Below are 11,137 nucleotides of genomic sequence, written 5' to 3'. Positions count from 1 at the left end.
GGATGAATGTACAATTAAACCCCATAGTGTGTCTCTGCTCTCTTCAATAAAGTGGGGTTGGGTCGCTGAAACAAGTGTATCTTGATGGGGGTTTCTGCATACTATACTCTAATGCTTCTGTTGGGAAGTTTCCTGGCTGGAAATTCTTCCCCCTCCTCTTTCTCTCCATAGGCCCTTTTTCCCCGTTCTGTCACTTGTGCTTTGAAAGAAGCTACTTTGGAATATGCAGCACCAAAAGAGTGCTTTCTTTTCTCTCTGCAAACCAGTGGTTCTGAAACTTGCTCAGCTGCCCTCTGTGGGTGTAAACACATGCTGTATTTGACTGGTGCTGTGTCCACAGCTTAAGCGGCACATTGGATGTAACCGCTGTACTTACCCGCAGGTCTTTGGGAACAAAGTAATAATTCCATCCCTGGACGGTGACCTTTTCCAATGGGACCGAGATCGGGAGAGCATGGATGCCGTTCCTTTTACAGTGGAGTCGCTGCTGGAATCTTCCTACCGACTTGGAGACGACGTGGTCTTGGTTGGAGGGAAGTCACGGATGAGCTATGGGTTGGACGTGCACACTGGAAAGGTAAGGAAATCTGTGGGTTTGCTTTTTGTGGAAGACCTAGACTGATAACAGCACAGGAGGAAAGGGGCGGCAAGATAGCACAGTGGTTAGCACTGTTTCATAGCGCCAGGGACCCGGGTTCGATTCCCGGCTTGGGTCGCTGTCTGTGCGGAGTCTGCACGTTCTCCCCGTGTCTGCATGGATTTCCTCCGGTTTCCTCCCACAGTCCAAAGATGTGAGGGTTAGGTGGATTGGTCACGCTAAATTGCCCTGTAGTGTTCAGAAGTGGGGTTGCTGGGTTACGCCGATCGGGTGGAGGTGTGGGCTTGGGTAGGTTGCTCTTTCAGGGGCCGGTGTAGACTCGATGGGCCAAATGGCCTCCTGCACTTTAAATTCTGTGACCCATGATCTTGTTTCGTTGTGCCTGTGCTGTAAGGGTTACCAGTTAGTTCCACCCTTTGGCTCCTTCCCCAAAGCTGTGCAAATTTAACTTTTTAATAAACATCAATTTTCTTGCGTTTTCAAGTCTGAAGGACTCATTGTGTCATGTTCTGTAATGAATTGAGGTTCATTCTGCAGTTCTTTTTAACAAACATCCAAACTGATGCCAGTTCCAAGCAATTGAGCCCAGCCAGACAGAAAAAGACCCAGTTAGTGATGTGGGAACAAAGGCAGCAAGATCTTCTGCCTGTTGGCGGATGCTGCTCGAGAGATAGGAACATCCGGCTGCTCATGTTTTAGACTTTTAAGTCCACCTGAATGGTTGGAACAAGTTAATCAACTCCTCTCCCAGCAGAGCTATTCTCCCAAGGATTAATTGTTTGCATTAAGTGCTGTTGTGGGGTTTGAGCCCACCATCCATAGGCTTGGATGACATCTTGCGGTCCTCACCGCCCTCTTGCACATGACCGGGTGGGAAATGAGACCCTCGCATCAGGCTCCATTTGTATTCCGCTGTTCTGCACCTGGTTGGGTGCTGCCTGTGGTAGTGAATGGTAAAAGTCAACATTGCTCTGCGGCATTGCGCTGTCTGCTTTGTTGAAAGGGTTCCTCCTTTTCTCTCTCATTTCCCCCCCCCCCCCCCACCCCCCCCAAACAGATGCGATACGCCTGCTCAGCGGGCGGTTGCCATCGCTCGGAAGAGAAGGCTGAACAGGAATCGGACCTCTTGCTGCTGCAGCGGATACAGAAAACGGTCAGGGCTGTGGGCCCTCGGTCCGGTGTGGAGAAGTGAGTTGAGTTTACCGTTTTGTTCAACTCCTGATTTAAGGTGGGTGGCTCGCAAGAGGATATTTTACGATCGGACTATTTGGAGGAGAATGTTTTACAACAGGGTGGGTTTGGGGGGAGGTGGGGGGTGGTGCTTAGTATTGGAGGAGGGTGTTCACTGGAGAAATATTTTCACCCTTTCTGCATCCACCCCGTTTGGTTTGAAGCAGTTTTTTTTTGAGCCAGTTCCACTGTTTTGGCATCCGCGCTGAGCTGTCATTAGCACAAGAAGAAACTTGGGAGTTGGATGGATAATCCGACTACAGCCCACACTATGACAAGGAATTAAGTATTTGAGGGTCTTCAGTAAATCCCACAACAGTCCACCACCTAGAAGGACAAAGGCTTCAGACACTCGGGAACACCACCGCCTGGCGATTCTCTCCCCTTCTCTCCTTCTCCCCCCACCCCAGTCACTCACCACCCTGACTTGGGAAGATCTCGCCATTTCTTCACTTTCGATGTGTCAAAATCTTGGAACTCCTTCCTTAACAGCACGGTGGGTCTACCGACAACACATGGACTGCTGCGGTTCACGAAAGACAGCTCACCACCACCTTCTCGAGGGCAACTAGGGATGGGCAATAAATGCAGGCCTAGCCAGCGACGTCCACATCCTGTGAAATAATTTTTTAAATGCCTGGTGAAGCAGTTTGATGGGACCACCTTTAGAAACATCTCACATATTTTCTACATATTGGGAAACCAACTAGGGCATTGGGTGCCAGCTGAAATTAACATTTAACTGACCTTTGAGGGATGATTAGGTATGCATAAGCTGCTGCCTGTATTGTAATTGGATATGTTCTGAGAGGCTCCATCGACTTCCTTTCCAGCAACACCTCCGTTTTAAAATTCATAGCCTTCATGGCCTCAAACCGCCTGATCACTACAACCCTCCCCTACTCCAGTTCAGGCCTCTGTGAATCCCCTGTTTTAATAGTTGCACTATTGTTTGCCATTCCGCCAGCTGTAAAGGCCTGAAGCTGTGGAATCTCCTGCCTCCACCTGCCTGACCCAACTCCATTTTAAGACGCTTCTTAAAACTGACTAAGCTTTTAGCTTTCTGTTTCTAATAGCCCCTCGTGTAGCTCTGTGTGAAGTTGTGTTTGATAATTTGATAATTCCTACAAAGCTCCTCTTACTACATTGTAGGTGCTATGCAAATGAACGTTGTTGCCCTGTGTGTGACAAACTTTTGTGCTTTATTTTTTTGAGATGGAACTTCAGTGTTGGGCACTATGAGCTGAGGTATATTCGAGACACCACATCGAGGATCAACTACATCGGGAGTAGTTCCAGTGATACCTGTAAGAATGGCCAATCAAAGATCTTCTCTGAAAGGGCCAAGGAAGACACCATTAAAAACCGGGTCATAAAGGTCTCTGTCTCGGACTGGAAGGTGATGTCTTTTCGCAACCAAGGAGGTGGGAAGCTGGAGTGGGAGCACCAGGTATTCCTAATGCACGGGTCTGATATCAAGAGAATTGTCTTTAGAATCTGTCAATTCAAAATTCTGTACCGCTCTGTTCAGTGGTTTGTGACTAATGCAGGCGTCTTCTTGCCCTCTCCCTTTGCCCGGTAGTTCTGTACGCCAGTCGCATCCGCCTGGTTGGTAGAGGATGGAGAAGTGACCCCGGTCAGTCTCTTCGACGATGCCAGCTACTCGGCTAGTCAGGGAAACAAAATGGACGACGAGGAAGATCTGGTGGAGGCGGCAAGGGGAGCAGCCGAGTCGGCAGAGTCTGGCATCTACCTCGGTAAGGGGGTGAAGCCAAAACCGCAGTGGTCAATGCAGAATAAGCTGGCAGCATTTGAAATGATGCTAGCATGTGTTGGCATGATGCCGGTTTAATGGTGTAATTATCCACATAGTGAGTTCCTGACTGTAGTTGGATACAAGGAAAAAATCGAGGTCCTGCCTGATAACCTCGAAGAAATGGCCTTTGGAAAGACTACTGAAAGGTAAAGTTGCAGGTGAAAAGCTTTTGGGAAGCCATGAGTGCTAATTTGCACACAGCCTATTTCCACACTGTTTTCTGGAAGTTGGCTGGACGATAGATAGTGGCCAGGGCACCAAGAAAGACTGCCCTACACCTCCAAGATACCATCAAGAGATCACCCACCCTGAGAGGGCCAATTTTTGACAGTTGAAAGGCAGCATTTCTGACAGTGTAAGGAGGAGGCTCTGCTGGTTGGAAGAAGTTGCAGGGAATCATTGCTCCTGGTTAAGATATGGCTTCCAGGAGATGAAGGGGTCAGGTGGAGAATGGTTGGAGGAGGCTGGATGAGGTAAACCTAAAAGGGTTGAATGGCCTCTTTGTTGTAAATACTGTATGATGAAATGTTGCATTTGGTGTAATGGAAGGTGCAGGGATAGCAGAGAGCAGCAGCAGATGACTGCTTGTGATTTATAATAAGTTGAAGTCGAGTGCAGTGAGGAAATCCGCTGATAGTTAATCAGCATTTGAAAGAGGAACACACATCAGCTTTGCACAGCCATCCCCATCCTTATCAGTTCAGATGATGATCCAGACCACTGTCTTTCCACTTCAGGTGCTAACTGGTGCATTTCTGACCTTTTCTGTTGATCTATTTTTAACAAAAATACTGTGTTTTGTGAAGTTGAGGCAGCTGCAATTTTAACAGCAAAATACTGGATAAACTTTCCAGCGCACTGAACACTTGTACATTCCTGCCATTTCTAAACCTTTCTTTCACTGTTATTCCAGGCATGTACAAGGGACAGCTGTACATGCAGTCGTCCGTTAAATTGTGCGACAAATTCCCACTGATGTCGGCCATTGAGGACCGTGGGGACAATCAAGTCATGCCTTTGCCTAACGTCAGATGGAAGCCTCTAATCCGTAAGTTACTCCGATACTGAAGCAAGGCTTCAATCGCTTGACTTTAATTTCCCTTGAAAATTGATTTTCCCAGCAAGTACAGCTGAAATGCAGTGTTCTCGTTTTCAGTGCCTGTATTTAATACACCTTGTGTTAGAGCAGAGACACGGCATTCAGCCAGGCTGGTATGCTTCAAACCTTAATTCATCTCGCCCTGCCCTATTGGTCTCTGCTGGTGTTCGTTTCACTCCCTGCTTCATCTCACTATCAGCCTAACCTTTTCCTTTTCCCCCCCCCCTTGTAATGATTTAACCTCTCCTTAAATACTTCAGTGCCACTCGCCTCAACTACTTTGTGTTAGCAAAGCCCAACTTCGAACCACTCTCTGAGCCTTAGTTAAGTGAATGAATCCCCATCCACTGCATTCTGCGACCATTTCAAGCCGATTTAAACAGAGTCTGCCGGGCCTGCTGAGTATTTCCAGCCTTGTCTGTCTTTACTTCAGCTTTTCAGCATTGGCAGTATCCTGCTTTTCCATCTAAATCTGCTCCGTCTACAAGACTGAAGTTTATAAAGGAAATTTAGTGAAGCCTTTTGATATTTTGTGGTGCGCACTGCCTCTCGATAGTCTTTCTATTTATTGTTTTTTGCTTGGAATTAAGGCAGCAATATAACTCTCCACACAACACCTGCACCCCAGAATACCCCCACCCCCGCCCGACACTCCCCTGTCCCACAGTAAGCAGTGGTTTGTTAATTAGATTGAATTCTAAGATCTCAGCTGGCTCATATTCTCATTAATTTGTTCAGCTGCTGTATCTTTCCTGCCCCCGCCCCAGCCGTTTTGCAGGCGACAGAAGCTGTTCCCATCTTCCACTGTCTTGCCTCCGTGGTCCTCGGGCTGATATTCCTATTCAGATGTTACTCCTTTTCCAGTTTAAACCCCCACCCCAACTGTAATCTCCCATCCGCAGTGCTAGTGTGGTCAGCTTCCCTGATGGCTGTCTGTTGTGTTTTACTTTGTGTGCTCTTTTATTCCAAGTTATATCTTGTTCAAATATTTTGCAATGCAATTTTTTTAAAAAAAGGTGCTGCCTGGCAGATCAGCTCGATTGTGACTTGCACCGTGTTTGGTGACTAGCTTCACTTGTATCCCACTTTGGTGGGGCATGTTATGGGTGGCATGGTAGCACAGTGGTTAGCACTGTTGCTTCACAGATCCTGGGTCCAGGTCCCATTCCTGGCTTGGGTCACTGTCTGTGCGGAGTCTGCATATTCTCCCGGTGTCTGTGTGGGTTTCCTCCCGGTGCTCCGGTTTCCTCCCACAAGTCCCGTTTCCTCCCACAAGTCCCGAAAGATGTGCTGTTAGGTGAATTGGACATTCTGAATTCTCCCTGTGTACCTGAACAGGTGCCGAATGTGGCGGCTAGGAGCTTCTCACATTAATTTCATTGTGACAATAAAGACTATTATTATTTAACATGAGTTTGGATTAGTATTTGACTGGCGTGGAGTGGGTCCCAGCAGTGGGTGCAGTTGGCATTTTGTACACCAGATGGGAGTGTTGCACCATTCTGCTTGCTGCATATTTGAAAAGAGGAAAGGCACTGTATAAATGTGAGCTTTGCTCAGCATGTTCCAAATCGCCCCCTCGTCTTTTGCAGTTACTGTTGTATTGTAGGAAATAACAGCAGCCAATTTATGGGAAACAAGTTCCTGTCCTGCTCAGCAAATGTGTACGACCACCTGAGATGGCAGATGGAACCATGATTTAGTATTTGATCTGAAAGATGGTACCTCTAAGTGATATGTGCTTTGAATACTCTACTGAAGTACCAGCCTAGGTGATCTGCTTCGAACTTGAACCCATGTTCTTTGGAGGGGTGAGTGCTACCTACTGAGTCATGACAGACCAGGGACAAGAGTCATTTAAAGTTTTGTTTCTTGTGTTTTTTTTAAAGATTCCCCAGCTAGAACGCCAGCATTGATTAGGTCTGACGAGCATGATAAATGCCTCAACAACGATAGGCACTCTCACGATGAATATAGTAATGGGGCTTTGTCGATTTTGCAGTATCCATATGGTAAGTTGCAACCTGTCTGCTGAGCTTAAGCATCTTGATCTTGTGAAATGTATACTTTTTGTTAAAATTTAGAGTACCCAATTATTATTTTTTCCAATTAAGGGGCAATTTAGCATGGCCAATCCACCTACCCTGCACATCTTTGGGTTGTGGGGGTGAAACCCACGCAGACATGGGGAGAATGTCTGTGTGGAGTTTGCACAATGACCCAGGGCTGGGATTCTTACCTGGGTCCTCAGTGCTGCAGTCCCAGTGCTATCCACTGCGCCACATGCCACCCTGTGAAATGTATACTTTATCAGATAATTCACAACTTAAAATAAACTATGAAATTCTAGTTTCCATTTTTTTTCAGTAGTTGTGCTTTTCATATCTCCTCAAGTTTAAGAAGTACAATTTATGCTTTCAATTCGTGGTCGCAAATGGCCTTTGTTCGCATCCTTGACCCTACAGTCTAATACATATTGTAAGAGTTCATGAAGCTCTATTGGGAGATATCATGGGGAGTGTCCCTATTTAAAAACATACCTTGCAGGAGAAGCGGCCTTCAGATTTTCGGCGTGAGCAGTGGCCAGAGGTCTGTCGGGAAGGTAAGTTTCCCTATTTAAAATCTTGCCTTGTTAGTACCTGTATATAAGTTGGGCGGTTGCTAAACCCGAGACACTACACTTGTAGTGTCCCCCACCCTTCCACCTCCTCTAACTTAAGGGGTTGAGTGAATATCAGGTAAGCTCGTCCTTTCTTTTTCTTGTTTTATCTAGAGCGGATCGCAGGGAAGGCAGTGCAATGTTCCTCCTGCAGAATGTTTGAGGTGAGAGACGCCGTCGGTGTCCCTGCTGATTTCACCTGTGGGAAGTGCACCCAACTCCAGCTCCTCAGAAACAGTGTTAGAGAACTGGAGCTGGAGTTGGATGAACTTCGGATCATTCGGGAGGCAGAGGTGGTCATAGATAGAAGCTTCAGGGATGTAGTTACTCCTGGGAATGAAGCTCGATGGGTGATGGTGAGAGGGGCTGGGAGGAAGCAATCGGTACAGGGATCCCCTGTGGTTGTTCCCCTTGGTAACAAGTATATCACTTTGGATACTGGTGGGGGGGGACGGACTTATCAGGGGTAAACCATGGGGTACAGGTCTCTGGCACAGATTCAGTCCCTGTTGCTCAGAAGGGAAGGGGTGAGAGGAGTAGAGCATTCGTCATTGGAGACTCCGTAGTTAGGGGGATAGGAGATTCTGTGGGAACGAGAGAGACTCTCGGTTGGTGTGTTGCCTCCCAGGTGCCAGGGTCCGCGATGTCTCGGATCGTGTTTTCGGGAACCTTAAAGGGGGAGCAGCCCCAAGTCGTGGTCCGCATAGGCACCAACGACATAGGTAGGAAAAGGGATAGGAATGTAAGGTAGGAATTCAGGGAGCTAGGGTGGAATCTTAGAGCTAGAGCAAACAGAGTTACTATGTCTGGGTTGTTACCCTGCCACGTGCTAGCGAGACGAGGAACAGGGAGAGAGAGCAGTTGAACACGTGGCTACAGGGATGGTGCAGGAGGGAGGGTTTCAGATTCCTGGATAATTGGGGCTCATTCTGAGGTAGGTGGGACCTCTACAAACGGGATGGTCTACACCTGGACCAGAAGGGTACCAATATCCTGGGGGGGTAAATTTGCTAATGCTCTTCGGGAGGGTTTAAACCAATTCAGCAGGGGGTTGGGAACCTGAATTGTAGCTCCAGTATACAGGAGGTTGAGAGTAGTGTGGTCATGAATAAGGTTTCAAAGTTGCAGGAGTGTACCGGCAGGCACAAAGGTGGTCTAAAATGTGTCTACTTCAACGCCAGGAGCATCCGGAATAAGGTGGGTGAACTTGCGGCATGGGTTGGTACCTGGGACTTCGATGTTGTGGCCATTTCGGAGACATGGACAGAGCAGGGACAGGAATGGTTGTTGCAGGTTCCGGGGTTTAGATATTTCAGTAAGCTCAGGAAAGATGGTAAAAGAGGGGGAGGGGTGGCATTGTTAGTCAAGGACGGTATTACGGTGGCAGAAAGGACGTTTGATGAGGACTCGTCTACTGAGGTAGTATGGGCTGAGGTTAGAAACAGAAAAGGAGAGGCCACCCTGTTGGGAGTTTTCTATAGGCCTCCAAAAAGTTCCAGAGATGTAGAGGAAAGGATTGCAAAGATGATTCTGGATAGGAGTGAAAGTAACAGGGTAGTTGTTATGGGGGACTTTAACTTTACAAATATTGACTGGAAACGCCGCAGTTTGAGTACTTTTGATTGGTCTGTTTTTGTCCAATGTGTGCAAGAGGGTTTCCTGACACAGTATGTAGATAGGCCAACGAGAGGCGAGGCCACATTGGATTTGGTACTGGGTAATGAACCAGGACAGGTGTTAGATTTGGAGGTAGGTGAGCACTTTGGTGATAGTGAACACAATTCGGTTACGTTTACTTTAGCGATGGAAAGGGATAGGTATATACCGCAGGGGAAGAGTTATAGCTGAGGGAAAGGCATTTATGATGCGAGGAGGCAAGACTTAGGATGCATAGGATGGGGTGGGAAACTGCAGGGGTGGGCACAATTGAAATGTGGAGCTTGTTCAAGGAACAGCTACTGCGTGTCCTTGATATGTATGTACCTGTCAGGCAGGGAGGAAGTGGTCGAGCGAGGGAACCGTGGTTTACTAAAGTAGTTGAATCACTTGTCAAGAGGAAGAAGGAGGCTTATGTAAAGATGAGACGTGAAGGTTCAGTTAGGGTGCTCGAGATTACAAGTTAGCTAGGAAGGATCTTAAGAGAGAGCTAAGAAGAGCCAGGAGGGGACATGAGAAGTCTTTGGCAGATAGGATCAAGGATAACCCTAAAGCTTTCTATAGGTATGTGAGGAATAAATGAATGACTAGGGTAAGAGTAGGGCCAGTCAAGGACAGTAGTGGGAAGTTGTGCGTGGAGTCCGAGGAGATAGGAGAGGTGTTAAATGAATATTTTTCATCAATATTCACACAGGAAAAAGACAATGTTGTCGATGAGAATACTGAGATTCAGGCTACTAGACTAGAAGGGCTTGAGGTTCATAAGGAGGAGGTGTTAGCAATTCTGGAAAGTGTGAAAATAGATACGTCCCCTGGGCCAGATGGGATTTATCCTAGAATTCTCTGGGAAGCTAGGGAGGAGATTGCTGAGCCTTTGGCTTTGATCTTTGTCATCTTTGTCTACAGGAATAGCGCCAGAAGACTGGAGGATAGCAAATGTTGTCCCCTTGTTCAAGAAGGGGAGTAGAGACAACCCCGATAACTATAGACCAGTGAGCCTTACTTCTGTTGTGGGCAAAGTCTTGGAAAGGTTTATAAGAGATAGGATTTATAATCATCTGGAAAGGAATAATTTGATTAGCGATAGTCAACACGGTTTTGTGCAGGGTAGGTTGTGCCTCACAAACCTCCTTGAGTTCTTTGAGAAGGTGACCAAACAGGTGGACGAGGGTAAAGCTGTTGATGTGGTGTATATGGATTTCAGTAAAGTGTTTGATAAGGTTCCCCATGGTAGGCTATTGCAGAAAATACGAAGGCATGGGATTCAGGGTGATTTAGCAATTTGGATCAGAAATTGGCTAGCTGGAAGAAGACAAAGGGTGGTGGTTGATGGGAAATGTCCAGCCTGGAGTTCAGTTACTAGTGGTGTACCACAAGGATCTGTTTTGGGACCACTGCTGTTTGTCATTTTTATTAATGACCTGGAGGAGGGCGTAGAAGGATGGATGAGTAAATTTGCAGACGACACTAAAGTCGGTGGAGTTGTGGACAGTGCGGAAAGATGTTGTAAGTTACAGAGGGACATAAATAAGCTGCAGAGCTGGGCTGAGAGGTTGCAAATGGAGTTTAATGCAGAAAAGTGGAGATGATTAATTTTGGAAGGAATAACAGGAAGACAGAGTACTGGGCTAATGGTAAGATTCTTGGTCGTGTGGAAGAGCAGGGAGATCTCGATGTCCATGTACATAGATCCCTGAAAGTTGCCACCCAGGTTGAGAGGGTTGTTAAGAAGGCATACGGTGTGTTAGCTTTTATTGGTAGAGGGATTGAGTTTCGGAGCCATGAGGTCATGTTGCAGCTGTACAAAACTCTGGTGCGGCCGCATTTGGAGTATTGCGTGCCGTTCTGGTCGCCGCATTATAGGAAGGATGTGGAAGCATTGGAAAGGGTGCAGAGGAGATTTACCAGGATGTTGCCTTGTATGGAGGGAAGATCTTATGAGGGAAGGCTGAGGGACTTGAGGCTGTTTTTGTTAGAGAGAAGAAGGTTAAGAGGTGACTTAATTGAGGCATACAAGATGATCAGAGGATTAGATAGGGTGGACAGTGAGAGCCTTTTTCCTCGGATGGTGATGTCTAG

At 47.0% G+C, this 11,137-nt stretch overlaps 1 protein-coding gene across 5 annotated transcripts in view; it reads left to right on the top strand.

Moving 5' to 3' along the window:
* Positions 1-398: 398 nt before the first annotated feature.
* Positions 399-11,137, top strand: part of LOC140406617 (eukaryotic translation initiation factor 2-alpha kinase 3-like) — a 77,099-nt gene continuing 66,360 nt past the window's right edge. For 3 of the 5 annotated variants that reach the window (XM_072494618.1, XM_072494619.1, XM_072494617.1), the window contains exons 1-6: positions 400-577; positions 1,656-1,786; positions 3,044-3,278; positions 3,411-3,585; positions 4,558-4,692; positions 6,633-6,755. In XM_072494618.1, the coding sequence (XP_072350719.1) occupies positions 455-577; positions 1,656-1,786; positions 3,044-3,278; positions 3,411-3,585; positions 4,558-4,692; positions 6,633-6,755 (922 nt within the window). In that variant the 5' untranslated portion in view covers positions 400-454. Of the gene's footprint in view, positions 578-1,655; positions 1,787-3,043; positions 3,279-3,410; positions 3,586-4,557; positions 4,693-6,632; positions 6,756-11,137 lie in introns of all 5 variants that reach the window. The other 2 variants (XM_072494616.1, XM_072494615.1) reach the window with 2 other exon arrangements.

This window comes from Scyliorhinus torazame, unplaced genomic scaffold, assembly GCF_047496885.1.
Source record: "Scyliorhinus torazame isolate Kashiwa2021f unplaced genomic scaffold, sScyTor2.1 scaffold_715, whole genome shotgun sequence".
Lineage (NCBI taxonomy): Eukaryota > Metazoa > Chordata > Chondrichthyes > Carcharhiniformes > Scyliorhinidae > Scyliorhinus > Scyliorhinus torazame.
Note: the sequence above shows the minus strand (reverse complement) of the source record. Positions and strands in the feature narration are given on the sequence as shown.